Source organism: Emydura macquarii, unplaced genomic scaffold (assembly GCF_026122565.2).
Source record: "Emydura macquarii macquarii isolate MOO-44397 ecotype Brisbane River unplaced genomic scaffold, CSIRO-AGI_Emac_v2 contig_227, whole genome shotgun sequence".
Lineage (NCBI taxonomy): Eukaryota > Metazoa > Chordata > Testudines > Chelidae > Emydura > Emydura macquarii.
This window is the reverse complement of record NW_027130364.1, coordinates 12314-36155: the sequence shown is the minus strand read 5'-3', so window position 1 is coordinate 36155 and position 23842 is coordinate 12314. Positions and strand designations below refer to the sequence as shown.

The 23842-nt window shown below is 42.4% G+C and overlaps 3 protein-coding genes and 1 pseudogene across 3 annotated transcripts; 2 read left to right on the top strand and 2 right to left on the bottom strand.

Annotated features, from left to right (window-relative positions):
- The first annotated feature begins 1993 nt into the window (after nt 1-1993).
- LOC137153261 (olfactory receptor 14A16-like) lies at nt 1994-2923 on the top strand. The gene has a single exon (XM_067548406.1). It carries the CDS (start codon nt 1994-1996, stop codon nt 2921-2923), a length of 930 nt encoding a protein of 309 aa, XP_067404507.1.
- Nucleotides 2924-9049: 6126 nt separating this feature from the next.
- Nucleotides 9050-10009, top strand: LOC137153278 (olfactory receptor 14A16-like). The gene has a single exon (XM_067548431.1). It carries the CDS (start codon nt 9050-9052, stop codon nt 10007-10009), a length of 960 nt encoding a protein of 319 aa, XP_067404532.1.
- Nucleotides 10010-14283: 4274 nt separating this feature from the next.
- Nucleotides 14284-15212, bottom strand: LOC137153254 (olfactory receptor 4D2-like; annotated as a pseudogene).
- A 2814-nt stretch (nt 15213-18026) lies between these two features.
- LOC137153241 (olfactory receptor 5V1-like) lies at nt 18027-18956 on the bottom strand. The gene has a single exon (XM_067548388.1). It carries the CDS (start codon nt 18954-18956, stop codon nt 18027-18029), a length of 930 nt encoding a protein of 309 aa, XP_067404489.1.
- Nucleotides 18957-23842: the final 4886 nt, after the last annotated feature.

Sequence of the window (23842 nt, the reverse complement as noted above, 5' to 3'; positions counted from 1 at the left end):
CCTCGGGCTGCTGAAAAGAGGGGGGATATTGCAAGGATCTGCACTTAAGCTCCACTAACCACCTGCTGGAAATAGTTATTTTAACCCTTAAAAACCTCATCTAAAGCCTTATAACAGATTTAGTAATAAAGTGTCAAAACATTTTTATAAAAAAAGGGCTTGTGACCAAGTCCAGCAAACTAACAAATCATTTTGTAAACCTCTTACGGGATGCCTGTTTGGGGGTATGGCCTTCTAGACTGAAAAGTACCAATGTAGCAAAGCAATTAAAAAGCTATTGGCCTTTCAGAGCCACCTGGCGAGCAACCCTTAGGGACTGTACTGTAGCTCAGTGCACTCTCAATATCAAAGGAGTAGCTAGAGGGAGTTAGACCTCTGCCAGCCTACTGCAAGCAGGTTTCGGAGATAAGTGCAAATGGGGATAGTCCCAAAAGCCGGTTAAAACAAATAACACAGTTTCTGGTTGGGCCAGAGGTATACTATCTGCATATGGGACTAATATGGGCAGGACAATGTAACACTGGTAAGGGATGGTCACAAAAACCACCACCTTTACAATGTATAGAACCGGTATCCCCTCAGCACTGGGTGGAACAGGGAAATAAAATCTGCTGGGAGGAATCAGCCGTGCTAAATAGTCAGGGGTTAAAGGATGGAAGGTGTGTGGAACGGGTGGGGTTTGGACCAGAAACCTTTTACCTGAAACTAAAAAACTCCACCTATCACATCCACATACCAGCCATAAAACATCTTAATATAATAGGATACCCAACAATTCCAATGAACTGGATTAAGGCTGTACCTGAACCCTCCTGGATCAATTGGGACTGCCTAACACTGCTCTTAAAACAACTCCAGGCTGAGCAATGCAGAATGCAGGTTTTAAAAGCCCAGGCCCTCTGAGGAACCAATGCCTTCCAACTAGCCACTAAACTGCCCGCTGACTGTGCTTGGACTGATGTAGCTTGTGCACTTCAAAGAGGCTTAACAGACTCTCATTCGCTTCTTGGCCGTATTACTCGTGTTGTGAAAACATTAATCATATTAGTTCTTTTTTTTAATTATGTTTATGGAATGTTTAAAATTTTGCACCATCCTAGCCTCTCCCCAAAAGCCGTACCTGTAATTTTAGGCATAATTATCCAATCAATAACCCGCCTCCCTCGTCTCCCTGTAGCATAACCAGTAAATCAAGGCACTGGGCCATTTGAAGCCAGGGCCTCCTGGACCAGTGCCCCACCGGCCAGTGTGCAGGAAGGATAGTGCCTGGGTCTTTCTTTGAAAGAGACTGGGGGAGGGTAGGAGAGTAAAGAGTTAAAAGCTGGACAAGTTGTCAGGCCTAAGCTACAGGGAACGGGGTCATGGCACAGGCAAAATCTTCTTTCTGTTACTTGGTGTGAATTTTAGCTAGAGTTTGTTATCTCTTTTCTTTACCTCCCTTCCCAGCCATTTGTGCAAGGAATGAGACTAACAAATAACTATTCTCCCTTCTGTTCAAGGTCTTCGGTGGGCATTATCTTCTTTCCCTCCCTTCCATACAGTATATTTTAAAGAATATTAGTAAGTTTCAAGGTGATGTGCCTGCGCTCTGTGCAATAATCCTGTAAACAACAAACAGGGGCGGGTATAATTGTATTCATTATGTAGTTGTTAATATTCATTTTATAGGTGTCATTGTAACCAAATAAGGGTCTTTGGGGAGTTGCTGGAAATGTATACATTTACATACTGTTACGGATAAAAGAATTGTAAAGTAACCCCCTTGTTACTCACTCGCGGTGTGCAGGTGGAAAGAGCAGGCAATAAAGGGTTCAGTCTCCCCAATCTGCCCCAGGGACAACCTGTTTGGTTATTTCTAACAGTATGCTCTGACATTCACATTGTCAGTTATTATGGAAAGAGGAATCAGGGTCATTCCCACTGTCCCTCTTAATCCTGACCGTTGCCCTTCTCCTTCCCTCCATAGGCAGGACACAATGTGCTGAGGAAGAAAATGTCCAACCAAACCACTGTAACCAAGTTCCTTCTCCTGGGATTCTCTGACGTGCGGGAGCTGCAGATTTTACATGTTGTGGTGTTTCTAGTGCTTTACCTGTCAGCTCTGATGGGGAATCTTCTCATTGTCACAGCCATAGTGCTGGACCTCCACCTTCACACCCCTATGTACTTTTTCCTGATCAATCTGTCCATCCTAGACATTGGCACCATCTCTGTCACCGTCCCCAAATCCATGGCCAATTCCCTCATGAACACCAGGTCCATTTCTTATGCTGGATGTGTCGCCCAAGTCTTTTCCCTCATTTTCTTTGCGGAAGCAGATATTTTCCTTCTCACTGTCATGGCATACGATCGCTATGTTGCCATCTGCCAGCCACTGCACTATGAGAGAGTGATGAACAGGGGAGCTTGTGTCCAAATGGCAGCCGGGGCCTGGGCCAGCGGTGCTCTCTGTGCTGCACTGCACACTGGGAACACATTTGCATTATCCTTCTGTAGAGGCAGCAAGGTGGATCAGTTCTTCTGTGAAGTTCCTCAGCTACTCAAGATCACCTGCTCTTATTCCTCTGAAACTAGGCTTATTCTCTTTAGTGTCAGCTTATTGTTAAGTTGCTTTGTTTTGATTATTGTGTCGTATGTTCAGATCATCAGCACAGTGCTGAGAATCCCCTCTAAGCAGGGTCGGCACAAAGCCTTCTCCACCTGCCTGCCTCACCTCATTGTGCTCTCCTTGCTAGTTTGCACTGGTTTCTTTGCCTACCTGAAACCCGTTTCCAGCACGATGTCACGACTGGATCTCGTGATGGCTGTTTTCTATTCCGTGCTGCCTCCAATGATGAATCCCATCATCTACAGCATGAGAAATGAGGAGATCAAAGCTTCCCTGAGGAAACTGACAGGGTGGACATTATTCACTAAGGATTAAAGGTCCATCTTCCTCCTTTGAGTGTGATTTCATTCTGCGTCTGTATAGAAATGTAATCAATAGGTGACAGAAGTGTCTCTGTGAGAACATGTTTTGCAATCTCCTTCCATGCAAAGGGGTATTTACACTGACAAAACTGCAGAAAAACTCAAGTCACTGGAGTTACTGTAAATTTACACAAGTGTAAATAAAATCAGAATCTATTTATCTATCTACATGTCTATCTTAGTCTGGGGATGGGTGGCAGTACAAAAACCTATCTGAACACCTTCCACATAAATCAGTAGCCAGATCAAAGACTAGTGGACTTCGTGAGATCTCTGGGTCTTCTCCTTTTGGGTGTATAATGTGTGCTTGAGGTATGATGGCTGTTGGTTTAGTGTTTGCTCATGTAACTCAGTGGGCTATGACAGTATGAAATGTCATATCTGTGGATTTATTGGCAAGCTGACGGCACAAATCCACTCTTTCTCAATGGCAGCGTGTTGTGCTGTATTCCAGACAGCTGCCCTGCCTGGGACAGGTGTTTGACACCTTGCTGAAGAACCACCACTGACAGCCATCAAGACTAGTCTTTGGGGTCATTGATTTTTATGGTCTCTGAATTATTTCCTTTCCCCCCTCCAGGGAAAATGATCAGATAGCGGATAGAACATCACAGTTTGAACCCATGTCACAGAGACAAGGGCCTGGTGAATAGGACATTTTTGCTTTGTGCAGGGAGGGTCTGAGTGTAAGGGGATTTTTGGCCCCTTACTGAAACTTAGTGGGTCGTCTTAGTGGGCCATCTCTCAGTACCAAAGGACAGGGGAAGGGAGGGTGAGAAATCAGGGCTCTGAGATGGACAGGCCCCAAGGCCAGTGCAGAAAGACCAATGTTCCAGATCATCCTGATCAACAGGGTGGGCAGGCCAATGTGTGTGTGGGGGGATGTCCTCTGTGTGAGCTGCAGCTGCCTGCAGAAAGTGGGGCCAAGCAGAGAACAAAACAGCACTGAGACACGGGAGCCAGCACCTGGCAGGTTAGAGAAGAAGCCAAGGGAGCTGAGCTGAGCAGACCCACAGCAGCAGAGGGGCCCAAGGTGCAGCCCAGAGAGCCAAGCTGAGCTGAGCCAAGTTGAAGCAGGGCAGGGCTGGAGCTGGGATTGGAGCCGTCTGGAACCTGGTACGGTGAGCATCTGGAGAGAACGAGGGGGATACTGGGCACAACTGAGAACTGAAGCCAATTCTCCTGAGTCTCAAACCACTGTGCCAGCCATGAGATAAATGCCAGTGGAGAGAAGAAAATTATAGGGCCTGGGATTGTCAAAAGGGGCTGAAGGGAGAGATGAAATTCCAGGGCATCTGGGCACCCAAATCCTTTCAGCCCCTTTGAAAATTCCACCCATAAGAGAGGGGATGTTTGATCAGCTTTATTTTTGAAAAAAAAAAAAATTTTACAAAGGACAAATCTCTGCCCTGTTGCTTTCCTGCATGTATTCCCGCAGTGCAGAATACAGGCAAAAAGCTCAGAAGGGGATGGATGCAGGCTGACAATCTGATGGAAGTCTCTATTCGGGGCATGGTGAACCAAGTATGTGGGGGTGTTGACTTCAGGGGAATTCCCACGCCTTGTGGAAAAGCACTGAAATGCTCTGTGATGTTCTCATTGGCTGCAAAAGTTCAAGGAGTCCATTAGGCCATATTCATCCTCAGTCTAAATCCATGGACTTTAGTCATCATGGCTGGATAACTGGCCATCAGGTCCCTAAATCACTTTTGAAAATGGGAACCTTTTAGGGGAAGATTTTTAAAGGTCGTTAGGTACCTAAAAATGCAGATGGGCACCTCAATGGGGTTTTCAAAAGAACTTAAAAGCTCTTAATTCTCCTTTAAATCAATGGGATTTGGGTGTTTAACCTTACTTAGGCACTTTTGAAAATCTCACTAGGCACCTAGGTGTTTTCAAACACTTACATAGCTTTTAACAATGACCCTTAGGCCAGGTCTGCACTGCAGTATAAGCCTCAGTTTTGAATTTAGGCTCAAGAGTAATCCTTCATCCATCTGCACACAAGCATTGGGAAACCAGGACTTGGACTCAGGGCCGCAGAACCCCATGGGGTGGAGGGTCCAAATCTGAGTGAATCCAGGAGCCAGAGTTCAAGCCCTATTGCTTTAAAGTCTAGATACAGCCCCCCACTGGATTTGTAGTCTGGGAGTCCGCCAAAAGTATCCCACAATCCCAAGAGCCAATTTCTTTTGTCTGCTGGACAGTCCAGTTTGGTTGACCACTCAAGTTTTCCTTTGAGATATAATACGTAAATGAAAACCCTAAAGAAAAGACAGGTCATTTTGGATAAATGTTTTCCCACATGCACCATGAAACATAGGGCTAGAGTGGCTCCATTTTGAAAGGGTGCTAGAAAGTCTGGGATATGGGCAGTTGAATTCAGGCACAGATAATGCACGGTAGATCCTGAAAGCCACAGTTTGGGACCAGCGTTCGACAAACTAAACCTGGAGCTGCAAATGAATGTAGATGCTCAAGCCCTAGGTTAATTATAACCCAGGGTCTGCTAACTCAAGTTCTGCTATCCCTGAGTTTACACTGTAGTGTAGACAGACCCTCAGTGACTTTAGCAAATTTTAACAACCAGGAGTTATGAAGAAAACTTTCATCTTTGGTTAATTAATCCATAATTTTCCATTACAGAGATTCTATCCTTTCCTCTGGCCACCATCCAAGCCAGGACAACAGATTTTATGGACTGAGAATGTGAAGGGCTTAACAGTGAAAAGGACATTTACAGCTAGTTCAAAAGTTGCTCCAAGCTCAGGTTAGCTAAAGCCCTTCTCGCTTTAAGGGTTGCTTATAATGTGAAAAAGAGAATATAAACCAGCATTGTTTCCTAATACATGAAGCCTGACATCATCATCCACGTTTCCCCTGGACTCTCTTTCTAGATGTCGAAAAAAAAAAGCTTTTTAAAATGATTTGATATAACCCTTAATATGGTGGCCTGGTGTACTCTACAGAGTCAAGTCAGCACAAGGCAGCTAACAGCAACATAACGAGGGAAGTGTCTACACTTAAACTTGGTTCCTCCTAATGTAACTGGCCCACTATGCCAATTCAATAACTTCACCTTCATGAGCAGCGTAGAGCCATGATCGATGTTGTTAGGTCGACGCAGTGTCAGTGTAGACACGGTGTTGCTTACGTTGACTGTTACTGGCTTTGAGGAGCCATCTCCCAATTCCCCACACTGACAGTACAATCGGTACAAGCGCTTCTGGTGAGAACTTATGGAGCAAAGTGTAGACATGCCCAGGCAATGTAATTTCAGCGGCAGCTAGGCAGTTAGGGCAACTTAATTTTGTAGCAAAAACAACGAGAGTCCTGTAGCACTTTAAAGACAAACAAATGTAAATTCTGCAGGCATAAGCTTTCATGGGCTGTAACCCACTTCGTCAGATATAAGGAATGGAAATCACATAGGAGATATAGATACACATATCCAAGGGTGAGGAACAACAATGGGGAAGGTAAATATAAGCAAAGTCCATTCAGTTAGAGTAGCTGAGGCCTCATCACAACTGTTGATTAGAAGGTGAGAATGTGTGAACAGTGACAATTACTTCTTGTAATGAGATAACCATTCCAAGTCTCTATTCAGACCCAGTTTGATTGTGTCAGGTTTGCAGATAAGTTCCAGCTCTGCAGTTTCTCACTGAAGTCTGTTTTGAAGTTTTTTTGTAGAAGTATGTCAACTTTCAAGTCAGCTACAGAGTGTTCTGGGAGATTGAAGTGTTCTCCAACTGGTTTATGGATGTTATTATTTTTTATGTCTGATTTGTGTCCATTTATTCTTTTGCGTAGTGACAGACTGGTTTGGCCAATGTACCTGGCAGAGGGGCATTGCTGGCACATGATGGCATATATTACATTAGTAGATGTGCAGGTGAATGAGCTCCTGATGGCGTGGCTGATGTGGTTAGGACCTGTGATGCTGTCACTAGAGTCGATGTGCGGGCAGAGCTGGCAATGGGATTTGTTGCAGGGTTTGTTGTTCCTGGGTTAGTGTTCTTGTATGGCGTATGGTTGCTGGTGAGTATTTGCTTCAGGTTGGGGGAGTGTGTAAGCAAGGAGCTTCTGAGCCGTGCCGGGCTCCAGGGAGTGAGTCCCACTAGCCCTTAGCAAACAGACATGGATAAATTGCCTTCCCACAGCATCGCTCCTTTAATGTCAGTGCAGCTCACAGCCAGCTACACACAGCTCATCTGTGGAGAGTGGCAGATCTGAGTCTGGTTCTGTCAGGACAGTCTTAGAATGAGGGGAAAGGATTCTCAGATAGCTGTGCCTTCAGCTTCTAGATTCTGGTATAGAGATAGATATTGATCAGAGAATCCCAGTGCTGGATGACTGGATGCATCACCTGTTGTGGAAAAATCCACAAAGACCAGTACAGTAAGTTCACTATTTCAATTAAATATGTTCAAAATACAGGGGGAAATTAAGATGATAAATATGAATTGCTATGTGAACTCATTAAGACTTTTACTCTCAGTTTAATCAGATACCTACTGCTGATTGGAATTTTTCCACCCTTCTGGAAAATTTTGATTTTTCATTGAGAACCCAAAATCCTTTCCTTTTTCTTTTAAGTTTTAGCAACTGAAAACTTTCTGCCGAAAAATGTGGTTTTTTTTTAAATCACGAAACCAAAACAATTTTAGTTTTCAGTTTTTAAGTTTCTTTACAAAACAATCCCAAAAAGTTGGAGAGAAGTAGACAGATCCTGAGATTTGTTGTTTAGCTGAAAACCCAATCCTCATTAAGAACAATGCAGCGAAAATTTCCACCCAACCTTAAACTTTAAATAAAATTGGGGAACGTTAAGATTTCTTGATTTCAAACCCATTTATTCTATTGCATCTGTGTGATTTCTCTTTCAAAGGATAGTTGCCAGGAGCTAACAACTGAATAACTAGTAAAATTGATAGAGCACACAGAATATTTTATACGGACTAGCCCCTTTAAACGCTGGGTTACAGCGGAACCCAGCAGCAAACACCTGTCTATCCTGACCCCTTTCAACGACAAATAGGAGCTCATAGGGAAGAGAATTAGCTCTTAGTTGAGCTCCTGACTGTTGCTGGCTGAGCGTAGATGGGTGTGTAGAACGTACACATAACCAGACGTGGTGATGTTTCCAAAGTTATTTAAGCACCTAGTGAGGTTATCAGAAGCACCTAGGAGCATAAACTTCATTGATTTCAAGGGTTGTTCAGTGCATAGATGGTTCTGAAAATCCCAGTAGGGGCCACAATACATTTTAAATTATGGACCAGGCCCCTCACCAAAAGATCTTGAAGTCTTAGTTGATAAGGCAGAGAAAGGGAGGGAGGGGAACAGTCACCAAGAGGGGAAATGACTGGTCCAAAGTCACATAACAGGTCACTGGCAGCAACAAGAACAGAGCCCAGGTGTACTGGCAACCACCGCACCACACAGCACAGAGCAAACAATGCAACAGAGCGGTAATGGAGGGATGATATTGGCCCATTGTTACATGCAGACAGAAGTGCAGCTGGGATCTGGTGCTGTAAATCAGTTGGGAAGCAGGCAGCAGGCCATTTAGGCACAGAGCTGGGGGGAGAAAAGCTGCCACTTACCATGCTGGAGGGATCCATATCATGTTGCCCTGCAGTGTGGGAATCAGGCGGTACTGGCGTTTTAATCTATCAGCTTCATGGCCAAGGTGTGAGGTCGGTGATGGTCATGATGGAAGGCCCTTCTTGCGAGGATTGTTGGATTTGAATTTTACTTTGTTCTATCCTTCACTCTGCATTTGAACAAGCTTCTCCTTGAGACACAGCCTCAGATGAGGTCAAGTAACAAAGCTCCATTGATTTTAAAGGAGCCGATCCAATGTACACCAGTGTGACAACACCGCTTGATTGATTGTCAGTCTGACGAGCCCTGACAACAGCTAGTCGTAAACGAAGAGGGCTCTGCACCTTTGACATTCATACAATCAGATCTCAGGGAAAGGGAATCTGGCTCATTCCCTTTGTAGCTCTAATCCTAACCATCGCCCGTCTCATTCCCTCCACAGCCATCACACATTGGACTGAGGAAAAAAATGTCCAACCAAACCATCGTGACTGAGTTCCTTCTCCTGGGATTCTCTGATGTTCGGGAGCTGCAGATTTTACACTTTGTGGTGTTTCTCGTGCTCTACCTGGCATCCTTGGTGGGGAACCTTCTGATCGTCACAGCAATAGCCCTGGACCATCATCTTCACACTCCCATGTACTTCTTCTTGATGAATCTGTCCATCCTAGACCTTGCCTCCGTCTCGGTCATCATCCCCAAATCCATGGTCAATTCCCTCATGAACACCAGGTCCATTTCTTATTCTGGATGTGTCGCCCAAGTCTTTTTTTTCTTATTCTTTGCTTCAGCAAGTTTTGCCTTATTGACTATCATGGCGTACGACCGATACGTTGCCATCTGCCAACCACTGCCCTATGAGATGGTGATGAACAGGGAAGCTTGTGTCCAAATGGCTGCCGGTGCCTGGATCAGTGGTATTCTCATCTCCACGCTACACACTGGAAACACTTTCACAATCTCCTTCTGTGGGGGCAACACGGTGGATCAGTTCTTCTGTGAAGTCCCCCAGCTCCTCAAGCTGGCCTGGTCTGACTCTTACCTCAGGGAAGTTGGAGTTATTGTCTTTAATGTGTGCTTAGACTTAGGCTGCTTTGTTTTCATAATTGTGTCATACGTTCAGATCTTCACCACAGTGCTGAGAATCCCCTGTGAGCAGGGCCGGCACAAAGCCTTCTCCACCTGCCTCCCTCACCTCACTGTGATCTCCTTGTTACTTTGCACTTCCTCCTTTGCCCACCTGAAGACCACCTCCAGCTCAGCCACAGATCTGAATTTCTTAGTGGCTGTTCTCTATTCCGTATTGCCACCGATGATGAATCCCATCATCTACAGCATGAGGAACAAGGAGATCAACAGTGCAGTGAGTAAATGGATGTGTTGGAGGTTATTCAGGAAGAATAAAATGTCCATATGTCTCCTTCGGTAGCAATTTCAGTTGGTGTTTCTTTATAAATGTAATCATCTGATGACATTATTGCCTCCATGAGAGCATACTCTGCAATCTATTTATGAAGAATTGGTTTTTTAACACGAGTAAAAATCCAGGAAAACGTAACTCAAGAAAAAAAGTAATTACTATAGGTTTACGTTAATGCTGTTAAGACTGGAATCTATCTATCTATCTATCTATCTATCTATCTATCATGTACTGCTACCCATCACCATAGTATCCGATCACCTTGCTCATACGAACCATAGCAATATCCTTTGTGTGGTCTGTGGCTCTTCTAATTTTAAGGATAAAATCTCTCACAGAGATATGAGCACTTTTGTTCTTTGTGTTTTTTGTTTGTTAGTCACAGTTTTAGTTTATCTTTCCTTAGTTGTTTGTTATTTTTCTTTCTATATGTGTTCTAGGTGGGTTTGGAAGGGGGAATGTCTGGAGAGATGGTAAGTGTTTGGTTAGACAGGATTTTCAATATTTGACTTCTCTTAAGAGTGCACATATGTCTTCTCTTTAATGGGGTTTTCTGAGAGAGCTGTAGGTTTTCTCCCCACAATGATAAAAGGGTGCAAAAGAGGTTTCTTCATGGCCAGTTTCCTCCTGAAATGATTATACTGTTGGGATATCATTGTGTTATTGAGGATGTGTTGAGGGACAAAGAAACTCAGGTGGTGTCTATTTCTTATTTTAACCGTCAATGAATATGTCAAAGCTGTATGCAGTGTATCTCTGTCAGTCCCAGGATATTATAGTGACAAGGTGGGTGAGGTAATATTTTTACTGGACCAACTTCTGCTGATAAGAGAGATTAGCTTTCGAGCTACACAGAACTCTTCTTTCCCAGACCCTACCAGCTCTGTGTGGCTCAAAACCTCATCTCTCTCATCTAGAGAAACTGGTCCAAGAAAAGATTTTACTTCACCCACATTCTCTGTGTAAATCTGTGGTGAAAAGACTGCTTTGGAGAGAAACTTTTCCCAGTGTTTTCTAAAGAAAATCTAACTCATTGAATCATGGAATCATAGAAGATGAGGGTTGGAAGGGACCTCAGGAGGTCATCTAGTCCTACCCCCTGCTCAAAGCAGGACCAACTCCAACTAAATCATCCCGGGCAGGGTTTTGTCAAGCCAGGCCTTAAAAACCTCTAAGGATGGAGACTCCACCACTCAGTGTAATGAGACCAAAATTGGATTCCATGGAAGTCACTGGGGTTTAGCCCGTCACTTTAAAGTGATTAGGATTTAGCCAATAGCCTATATACACAAATCATCCAGATTTGGCTGAGAGCTCCCTGGAGAAAGTGAGTGTGATGGAGATGTAAGGGTCTGATTTCCCAATTCGTCTAGATCACCACCAACGTAGACTAGACCCACTGCAATCATCAGTTTAATACTCATGAGGTTCTGGCCCAAAGTTTCTGCACTCAGTAAAGACCTAAACACTGGTGTAAGTTACTTGCCTGGGATCATTTTGTTCTAGCCTGGGTTTAGGTGGAAAAGTGCCATCATAAGCTCTGATCTGTTATTCCATACACCATCGTGAGTCGATCTACTCACTTCCAAGCTGAGAAAGAGTCTTAGAGGTTGGTCTGTTAGTAGTATTAGGATACCATCTTTGTGTATGGTTGTGTACATTACAAATATGACAGAGAAAGCAGGTGATTAGATAGGGATACAGGCAGATAGGACCATTCCTTGTCCTAACACACAACCTCATAATGATAGCTTTCTATTTGATTGTGGATTATGTTAGCTAGGTAGCTAGATAACAATTATTCTATGCAAATTATTGTGCTTCTTTTCCTGTTAATGATTGTCTATGTTCAGATCATGAGTTTCTTATAAGTACTTCTTATTAAATATTATTTAACAAGGATTTTTTTATGACTATATCTTACTCCATTGCTCATTTACAAAGAGCTCATCATAAGGACTCGGTGTTTGAACTTTGAGCTGTTTACACTGGATACATTTTAAATATGCTCTGGTTTGCTTCTCTAAATAAATGGAAGTATTACACTCAGGTTACTGAAAAATCATGGGGCCAATTCTCAACTGGTTTAATTTGTCCTAGCTCTATTGACGTCAATAGATCTGTGAGAATTTACACGTAATTTGGACAATGTGGTCCAAGGACCTGTGATTATGAATTTAACAATCACTTTGAGTATCCTGTGCAAAGGCCCTGATCCCACAAGCCACTTCAGCCCATTCTTCACTTTAAACATCAGATTGGCCCCATTCAAGGTTTAAAGATGAACTCATGTTTAAATCCCAGCTGGTTATGGGCTAGGGTTATGGATATGGCTTAAGGCTAACACCAAACTGGTATCAGAAGCTGATGCTGTCCCCATTTCTCTCCTTTCCCAGTCAAATAAAACTACAATTGTTGCACTGGAATTACTCTCTCCTTCTGTGGTCTGAATCCTTTACATAAAATAACAAGCTTATTGCAAAGGCAGAATCTCTGGGCCTTCTTCTGCAGACTCACCAGCCCATTATGTCCCTTCATCCCCAACCTCCTGGAGGTCCCGCTCACCAGCAATGTCATCCCCAAGATGTTGACCAATGTGGCAAGCAATCGGGAGACCATTTCTTTCCTAGTTTCCACACCTAACCCTACTTCTGTTTCCTGGTGGGCTTCATGGACTTCTTCCACCTCGTTGTCATGTCCTTCAACTGCTATGTGATCATCTGAGACCTGCTGCAATATGCCTCTGGCTGCTGGTTGTCACTTAGTGAGGACCACCTTTTACAAAAGCACATCAATGACTAAGCCATGGTCTACACTTACTTGGAAATTTGGCGGCAGTCGACAGGAACATGGATTTCAATGGGTTTTAAGCACCTGGGTGCTTTTGATAATCTCCCTTACGTACCTAAATACCTATACAAATCTGGGCGTTTTATATTTATATGTGCCAAAGTCACATTTGAAAATGAGATTTAGGTACCTAAATCACTTGGGAACTTAATAATTTTACCCAATAGCAGGAAACAGGGGAGAATATGTGTATGATGTGTGTGTGTTTATATGAGAGCAAAAGAGAGAGAATGTAGAACGAGACATCTGACGAAGTGGGTTACAGCCCATGAAAGCTTTAATTTTGTTAGTCTTTAAAGTGCTACAGAACTCTCGTTGTTTTTGCTATAACCAGACAATGAATAGCCAGTTCTACCCTAGAAAAACTTTCCCGATATTGCAATACAAACAAAATTTCCCAGTGTATATGTACTAGTAGTTCTGCTGGTATAGCTTATACTGGTTCTCTAAGATAAACAAGCCACACCACAGAAGCATTTTTAAGCTAGTTTAACCATAATTCCACTAAGGGTTTTACCGGTATAGAAATGTTGCAAAAAAAAAAAAAAATCACACTTCCTAAGCGACAAGGCTCTGCTAGGGAAAGTTTCCAGTGTGGTTCTCACTTGTGGGTTTTTTTGTGAGATTACATTGTAAGTAGTGAGTTTTACAGGCCTGTGTGCATCCTTTGGTTCCTACCTCCGTGATGCAAATGTCCAATATCATGTGTTTGTTACTGAAAAATAGCATGTGAGTTTTGTGTGATTGTCAGCACTTGTTCCGGAGAGGGAGTGTGTTTCTGAGTGTGCATTACTGTGCGTGTTTGTGAATATACAACATATAATATCCATATTGCTAATTTAGAAGATTCTATAATAACAGCATCATGGCATTTAGAAAATTACTTATGCTATATAAACTATTCTTCATTTGAAAGGGTTTTTTTTTTCTTCCTAAGAAGACTGATTTCCTTGATTTTTTTTTTTCCATTTTTGAAATTATGCATAGAATAATTTTAGCAAAAATGATCAGGCTCATATCCACAGCTCATGGAAGACATTCAGTAAGTGACATCAAATTGCATTAGCGAAGGATCTGGCTAATGGCTCTTGTAGAGCTATGTTGAATTACACCAGTTAGGGATGTGGCTATTAACTACAATGGATCCATGACCATTTACACTGTCTAGGGAACTTGCTTTCTAAGTCCAATGGAGCTAGGCTGATTTACACGAAGTGTGGTCCTGGTCTATTGTTTCCAGTGGAGTTCTGCTGATTTACACCTATTGGCCCCATAGACTTCATTAATGATTCTGGACCTTGGTCTGTGATTTATTTGTGAATCCAATTTTTTCACCATTGAGAAGCATTTGATCTGTTTTCACATGGCATGTATATCCCTTGTCTGACATATTGAGATCTGGTTTCTAGTACAAATGATCATTCAAGAATAAATTATGTCTCTGTTTTCCTCCCTGATAACAGCATTCTGCCCACCATTCTCCTAATGGCCTTTTTCATTTTGGCATTTCTCAGTGTGTAGATCATCAGATTCAATATCGAGGTGATTAGAGTGTAAAGGACAGATACCAACTTGCCCAGAGGGAATTTCCTGAAGGGACGAGCATAGATGAAAATGCCAGGAATTAATATTAAGCTCACAACAGTGATCTGCGTTCCACAAGTGGCCAAAGCCTTGTGCTTCCCCTCCGTGACATGTGTCCTTATCTTGACTAAGATGACGGTGTCTGAAGTGAGTAGAAAGATGAAGGCTATTATGAGGAGCAGTCCGCCGTTGAAGACCATCAGTAGTTCAATCAAGTAGGTCAATCAAACTGTGCAGGCCAATAGAAATTGTCTAGGATGTTAGAACCACAGAACAGTAATTGAAGGATCAGTTCAACCTCTACAACAGAATGAGCAAATCCACCCAGCCATGACGCTGCCACCAGCCCCACACACAACCCCTGGTTCATGATAGTCAAGTATCGTAGTGGTTTATAGATGGCCACATATTGATCAACTGCCATCATCACAGGTCAAAACGTCATTGCAGCCCCAATGAAATGAAAGAAGAACATCTGGAGGAGGCACTCATTGAATGAGATGATATTGCACTGGGAAAGGAGCCCTAACAGTAGTTTGGGAGCATTGGCTGAGTCGCTGCTGACATCCAGGAAAGCCAGGTTGGCCAGAAGGAAGTACATGTGGGTGTGCAGCTGGCGCTCAGTGATCACAGTAATGATGAAGGTGAAGTTTCCCACCCAGGTGGTCATGTACACTATGAAGAAGACCATGAAGAGAAAATACTGTAGCTCACGGTTCTCAATGAGGCCTAAGAGAACCAATTCTGTCACAGTGGTGGTGAGCTTCTGCCGGTCCATGCTGTGCCCTTAAAATATACCTGCAAGTTGAACAGAAATGATAATAATGAAAATGATCATGATTATTATTTTAATACTAACTAATTAGTTATGATTGTAGTGATTGTTATCAATATGTATTATTAACAATTATTAATAACATGATAATAAGGATTATTATTAATAGTGTTGATAATTATTCATTAGTAATATTAATACTTATTAACTGGTATTATTAATACTAATTATTATTATTAGTATTAATAATAATGATAATAATAATGATGATGTTTTTATAATCCCTCCCTTAAAGTTACGGATATGAAATTTATTTTAAATCCATATCAACAAACCAACTTGGTCTGGGGATATTTTTTTATTTTTCTAAATTAAATAGTATATCTTCATCCCCAGTTGAGGGTAATCCTGATACAGCAGATGCTCATAATTCTGCCAGTAGCGATCTTCACTCCCGGGGTGCTTGGAGTAAGGAGGGTTGGTCTGCCCCCCAAAAACGTCTTCTCGTAATCATTATATCCATTCATATCCCTGCAGCTCTGGTGCTCTAGACCTCCCAAATTTTCTTTTTCAGTGTTCATATTTGGGATCTTCAGTCTGTTTTCCCCTGTTCTTGTCTCTTTTTAAAAAATATTTCACTTTACCCCTTTTCTTCTACCATAGAACTGGGGAGGAAAATGTGAAAAAACCACGAGAACACCACAACGTTCTCTTCCATTTTACCAGTGGAAATGTAAGAAGCGAAAAGATTGCCCCCCGATGAAAGGAAAAGTTTCATTCTATTTTGACATTTTCTCAAGAAAATTTGAGAACATCCATCCAAAAAACCAAGGGATTTTTCCAATCAAAAATTTTGTTCCCAACAAATCCTCTTTTTGAGAGTGATTTTTTTTTCAGAGGAACATCAGCCAGCTCTAAAAATCTCCATGTCACTGCAAGTGTGAGCAGTGGGGAAGATGGCTTTGAGGGTTAGCCCTGGTTTGGACGGTGGGGAACTGGGTTCAGTTTCTGCCCTGCCATAGCAATCCTCTGTGCCCTAGGACAAGTCACATCCCCTCCCGCGCTGGGATTTTCCAAGGGGAATGAAGGACCTAGGGGCCCAGTTCTCATTGATCTTCACTGAGAATTGGTTTTCCCAATCCCCTTAGTATCCTTGGAAAATCACAGCCCTTTTGCCTCATTTTCCCTTTCTACAATAATGCGACAAGTTTCCCTTTCTTTGCAGGAGTGCTGTGAGGGTTCAGTAGTGATGACGCTGAGTGTTTGGGACCTTTGAAAATGGTGGGAGCAGAACTCTGACACTTTTCAGGGTTATCTGAGGTATAGCACGTATGTTCCTCTGCGGAAGAATAGATGCTTGAGCTGTGAAGCCCTAATGCACTTGCTTTGAAAATCGAATGCTTCAGCCCTAAACCTTTGTTCTTCTAAACACCACGTAATAGCTAAACAATTCTTCATTAAGTAAATTCACATCTAAATGCTAACCACATGCCTTTGATCTAATGACAATGGAGTATAGTTGCATACATAATGGGAAGGTAACATAGAGTTACAAGACATGAAAAGGATTTAGGAACTACAGGTTAATTTGGTTACACTTGTGTATGGCTAACAGGATATAGGTAAACACAATTAACATCCATTCTTGACTTTTATCAGCACAAGTGAATGGGCTTGTGTCTGCTAGACTAGTTGGCGTTCCTCTGTTACCCACACATCGTGAATTAACACCTCTTTGAGGTCATGCCCTGAGCTGGCTAGCTGTCAGTGCCTCAGGCTGTTTTGTAGGAGGTCACCTACAAGGTCTTGTCTGTTAGGCAGCCTCTGATCCCGCCTGCCAGATCAGGACCTGCCAGTGAGTGAGGCATCCAAATTCCTGTCTTTCCCCCGGCTTATGAACAGCTCTGGGGATTGGACGGGCGACAGGCGTTCAGATGCCAGCCGTGCACAGATTCTGAGGCAGAAACACAGGGCATTGTGGGAAGGGGAAGGACAGTGACCACTGCAGAAACTGAGGAACCAAGTGAGTTTAGGCCCCTGCAGGGTTAGGTGGGAATTGTGTGAATCGCAGTGGGGCCTACAACTGGCAATTTTAGGCATATAATCCCAGATTTAGGTACGTAAATCTGGGGTTTAGGCACCTGTTCATGAAACTGGGCTGGACTGATTTAGGGCCAGATTTTCAAAGGTGTTTAGGTGCCTGGTTGGGTTTTCAAAAGCACCTCGGCGCTTGAAGTACCTGGAAGCGTTTGAAAATCCCACTCGGTGCCTAATACCTTTGAAAATCTGGCCCTTGGCCATCTTAAAGAGTTTCTCAGGCATTTAAAGACTTAAGACCCACTGATTTTCTAAAGGGCATTTTTTCTGATGTCATTAATGCGCTAAAATATGCAGATAGGCCCCTAGTGGGATTTTCCAAAAAACACCAGGCGCTGGATTTGTACTGCTATTTAGGTGACTAGTGGGATTTTCAGAAGCACCTTAAAAGCCATTGAAATCGATGGGAGTTAGACGCCTACCTACTTTTGAAAATCCCCATTGGGCACCTAAATACCTTTGCAAATCTGGATATAGAGGTTTAATGGCATTGATTTAGGCTCCTAAATCCCCTACATGTTTTTGAAAAATGTACCCATTGTCTTCAGGCTAAGATTTTTAAAAAGCAGCTCAAGGGAGTTAGATGTGCAACTCCCATGTAATGTCAATGGCATTTAAGTGCCTAAGCCCCTTAGTTGCTTTGGAAAATGCCAGTTGTAAAGCTTCAACTTTTTGTAAAGCATTTAGGTGCCTAAAGGAGGGCAAGTGGCAGGACACTTTTTAAGAAGCACATTTGCCATGCATCACTTGCCTCAGGGCCCTTTTCATTTCCTTGTTTCTCAGGCTGTAGATGAGAGGATTCAGAGTTGGAGTCAGCACAGAGTAAACCACGGAGACCAGCCTGTCTCTCTGCAGTGAGTAGCTGGAAGCAGGCCGCATGTACACGAAGGCAAGCGTGCCAAAGAACAAGATGAACACAGCCAGGTGGGAGCCACAGGTGGAGAAGGCCCTGTGCCTCCCACCATCCGCATGGGTCTTGATAACAGTTGAGAAGATGTGGCCGTAGGAGATGAGCACCAACAGGAAGGTGCTCAGTCCAATCAACATGCCACCAACAAATATCGCAGCTTCGTTGGCTGACGTGTTGCTGCAGGACAGAGCCAACAGTGGTGGGAGGTCGCAGAAGAAATGTTGAATTTCATTGGCGCTGCAGAACGAAAGCTGAGAAGCCAGGACTAGATGCAACGTGGAATACAGACACCCACCCATCCAGGAGCCAGCCACCAACCCAACACAGACATAACGGTTCATGATGGTAGCATAACGCAATGGCTCACAGATGGCGCAGTAACGGTCGAAAGCCATGGCTGTGAGCAGAAAGCATTCAGTTGCCAACAAAGCCACAAAGAAATACAGCTGTGCCATGCAGCCACCAAAGGAAATGTTTCTGCTGTCAGCAATGAAGTTGGACAACATTTTGGGCACCGTGCAAGAGACATAGCAGATGTCCACCAAGGCCAGGTTGCTGAGGAAGAAGTACATGGGGGTGTGGAGCGGTGGGTTGGTACGTATGGCTGCAATGATTGTGGAGTTACCCAACAGTGTTAAAAGGTAGATGATTAAAAACAGCCCAAAGGCAAGGACCTGGTGCTCCTGGAGGTTGGAAAGTCCCAAAAAAACAAATTCAGTCACTTTGCTTCTGTTGTTCATTTCTTGTGTAATAAACATGACTAGTGATTAGGAAATCTAATGTATTGTCTTCTTTTCTCTTGTTTTCTTCATTTGCTTTCCAGCTGCCACTCTCCTGTATTCCTGTCATCTTTCATTCTCTTTTCCTTTTTCCATTCCTCAGGCTTTATTCATCTCTTTCTCCTTCCATCTTTTTCGTCTCTCTCTTTTACCCTATATGTCCCACATGTGAAGTGATTACCCTGTAGGTACAATACCAAGAAAAGCTGTCAGAATAGAAAAATGGGAACAATCTTTCCTTTCTCTGTGTCTTTCTATCTACCTGCCTACCAATACCTCTAGACTTTTATACTGGCGCCTATCTCCATAATATCAGTGCTTCTTCAATTACTTAGAATGATTATTCTATACAGAGACAAATGAATTTAAACAGGACTTGTTCTCATAGGTTATTCTTACCTCTCAGTGCTTACATTTGGATTTAGGGTCTAAGATCCTATTTTTGCAAATGTTGACCATGTTCATGAATTCCGCTGTACTTGACAACAAAGAGGTTAGAAAGCCAACGGGATTAGGATATCTAACTGTCATTTGTGCCTTTGAAAATCTCTTCTTAGACAGCAAAATCAAGGTCTTACTCTATTTCACATAACCTACACGAAGGCAAGTTTACCCCTTGTGTAGGTAGCAATAACTATTTTTGATCTCAGCAAGAGTTACATTTGATTAGACCAAGGATGATGTTAGCCCTGTAACATCTATCTATCTATCTATGTATCTATGTATCTATCTATGTATCTATCTATCTATCTATCCCCATACACATGAGGAGCATGTGGCTAGTTTAGTATAGTATAGTATAGTATAGTATAGTATAGTATAGTATAGTATAATATACTAAAATAGCTGTATCTAGGGTACACATGTCCTAAGTGTTAGAAGAATCAGGCATGCAGAATGGCAACAATCTGGACAATGATCCAGGGCTGGTTGAAAACGTTCCATCGAATCGTTTTTTCCTATGGCAAATTGAGGTTTCAACATAACAGAAGCTTTCCTGAAAAGTGTCAGCACTCCACAGAAAATGTTGAGTTTTTCTCAACAAGCTGAATTCCTCCAAAGGTGTAAAAATTCAGTTTTCTGCAGGAGGCCAGGCACAAATCAAAGTATTTTGGTTCTGAAATGCTGACGTGGAGCCTCATGGGAGTTTTAGCTCAGATGTCTCACGCTCCCAATCTCCAATATGAGCTGAGTGCCCCAGCTGGACTTTACCTCCTATGATGGACCCATGGGTGACCCAGCCCTGTCAGGGAATCCAGCCTACAGAGGAGGAATGGGGACACGAGACCCTCAAACTACTACTTCCATGTGGGATGTTGGTGACACTTCAAAAATACAATTCTTCTGGGTTTGGCCAAAATGTGTCAATTTTTGGCTAAAATAGTTCAGATTTCTTTTTAAAGAAAACTCAAAATTTTCAGTGGAAAAATTCCACAAGAACCAAAAACATTTAAAAAAAAATTCAGTATTTTCTGAAGATAAAAACTTTCTGACCTGCTCTAATGGGATCATCTGTGATGACACCGAAATAAATTATGAATCTCCAACTGACTTCAACATGCCAGGAAATAAGGGTCCTGATCATCCAGACTCTCACTACCAGGAAAACGCTTGCCATCACAGACAGCAACCAAAGACAGGATTATCTTGGTGTTTTCCCTACTTTAAACACAAACCAGCCCACAATTCAGACAACCTAGAAAGTTTTAAAACAAGTTTCAAAACCAGTTTGGGTTAAACAGGTACAAGCCACCCAAACTCATGACATTCTTTAAAATAACACATTTTGGGTTCTGTTTCTTTAACTTCTGTTTTTTGTTCTTTTTTTTTTTTTGAGCATTTACATTACACTGCTGTCAAGTTTCTCAGCTTTTTCTCTGAAACCACGAAGGCTAGAAAATTATTAATTTTTTGTAATTAAAACACTATTCCAATTACTCCAGGAGCTGGTGCTTCAGGAAAACAAGAAACAATGGTAGATTCATTATTAAATCATGGCAGCTGGCAAAACTGCTTCTATGTATAGACAAGACCTTAAAGGGAGATTTTAAAAGACACAAGGAGGTGTTAGATATCCATTGACTTCAGTGAAAGTCTGACATTTAAGTTTTCTTTGTGCCTTTAAAATGTTCTTCCTTAAGGTGTTGTTAAACTGTGGTTCTATTCTGGAAAATGATTTGGTAATCACACCATTCATTACAGTAACAATCTAGGAGGCAGATTCCCAATTCATGTAAATTAGAATATCTGTCTTGAAATAATTGAAGCAACTGTAATTTACACAACATGAGGACCTGAAGCAAAGTTTCTCCAACCACGAGAAATCAAATAGGATATTTTCCACTCCTATCCTCCTTCAAAAATGTAAAGGTTACTTTTGTTTTCATTTCCCTCTTCATACGTGCAACATACGTGAGGCAATTTTAAAAGTGCTGGCAGAATTCTTCAGTCTAAGCACAAAGAATATATGTGGAAAATATAACATCTCTGTAACTGGAATAAATATTCTGTGCGTGTTCATTTTACCACGTGCACCATGTGCAATGAAGATCATTTGATTTCGTTTTATATAACTAACATTTGCAACTTCATGAATTCAATGTTACATCTATCTATCTATCTATCTATCTATCTATCTGCACTGAAGCTCACCAATTGTCAAATGTAAAACGGGAACATACTTTTACATAGCAACATGGTTGTCTCAATACAGTACCTGGCAAAATGGAGGGCCCTGATCTCAGTCAGTTTCTAAGAGGACTAAAGATAAGAAAAAGGAGACAGTCTGAATTAGTTTAGCGCTATATAATGGGGCAAAATCTGTTCTAACAGATCTTAATGACAACATTTTCATTGACATCAATATGAATCACACATTTAGCTCAATTCCTTATCAACAGATTAAATAGCAAAGACATTTGGCAATCATATAAATACTTACACACTAGTTCAGGTTGTTGCTCCTCTTCTCCACCACCACGTGTATTGCTAGAGGAAGATTCTACTTAGTAATCCTATGCAATTGTTGATTAGATAAATAATAACAATAATATTAATACTAGGGGCATTTCCCGTTCTAGCATGGTCTGCACATCTCTAATTCATCCATTATGTCAATCACAACTCATCTGCAGCGTGCATAAGAGTGGTTAGGCGAAGATGCGTTTCCAGGATAATATATAGATAGACATGGGGATATGTATCCGCAGAGCAATTCAGAATAATTACTCCAATGTGTCCCCTGTAGGGAAAACAAACATATATATAAATAAATAAAAGTCTGTTTTGATTGGGTGTTGGTAAAAGATGATCCAAGGTTATTTACATGTTCAACAGTTCTTTTGGTTGGTAATATCATTCTTTAAAAATAGGTCTATTAATAATAATAATTAGCCTTAATAAAGGGCTTTTCATCTATAGATCTTGCACAGCATTACCAAGGATGGGCAGGGTCATTATTCCAATTCTATCGACAGGGAAACTAAAGTACACAATGACTTGAAAGGTCCATTGTGGAATGAGTCCTGGAACAAGATCTGATGATTCTTAGGTCAGGCATCAGTGCCCTATTCACTGGACCATGCTGCCTTCCACGGTTGGGCCAAACTCTCAGTTTTTTTAAATCACCCACTAATCTTAAGTGTCTATCTTTAGGGGAAAGAACTGACCAACTCGTAAGGCTGGATTATTCCAAGGTCTTGAGCCTCTACTGCTCCCACTGATTTCAAGTTGTAGGTGCTTGGTGTTGCTCCAGCACAAATTCTGGGTATCTCAAGGCAGTTACTGAAAAAATGTACCATGCTAAATTGAAACCTGACTCCATGTGATGTTGACTTTAGCAAAGCTTTTGATACAATCTCCCACAGTATTCTTATCAGCAAGTTAAAGAAGTATGGGTTGGATGAATGGACTATAAAATGGATATAGAACTGGCTAGATAATCGGGCTCAACGAGTAGTGATCAATGTCTCCATGTCTAGCTGGCAGCTGATAACAGGGGAGTGCCCCAGGGGTCGGTCCTGGGGACAGTTTTGTTCAAAATCTTTATTAATGACCTGGAAGATGGGGTGGATTGCACCCTCAGCAAGTTTGCAGATGACACTAAGATGGGGGCAGTGGTAGATACCCTGATAGGTAGGGATAGGATACAGAGTGACCTAGACAAATTGGAGGAAAGGGCCAAAAGAAATCTGATGAGGTTCAACAAGGACAAGTACAGAGTCCTGAACTTAGGATGGAAGAATCCCATGCGCAGCTACAGACTGGGGACCGATGGGATAGGCAACAGTTCTGAAGAAAAGGACCTGGGGGTTACAGTGGATAAGAAGCTGGATATAAGTCAGCAGTGTGCCTTGGTTGCCAAGAAGGCGAACGGCATACTGGGCTGCATTAGTAGGAGCAATGCCAGCAGATCAAGGGAAGTGATTATTCCCCTCTATTCGGCATTGGTGAGGCCGCATTTGGAGTACCGTGTCCAGTTTTGGGCTCCCCATTACAAAAAGGATGTGGACAAATTGGAGAGAGTCCAGTGGAGGGCAACAAAAATGTTTAGGGGCTGGAGCACAAGACTTATGAGGAGAGGCTGAGGGAACTAGGCTTGTTTAGTCTGCAGAAGAGAAGAATGAGGGGAGATTTGTTAGCAGCCTTTAACTACCTGAAAGGGGGTTCCAGGGAGGATGGAGCTAGGCTATTTTCAGTGGTGGTAGATGACAGAACAAGGAGCAATGGTCTCAAGTTGCAGTGGGGGATGTCTAGGTTGGATATTAGGAAAAAGTTTTTCCCTAGGAGGGTAGTGAAGCACTGGAATGGGTTACCTAGGGAGGCGGTGGAATCTCCATCCTTAGAGG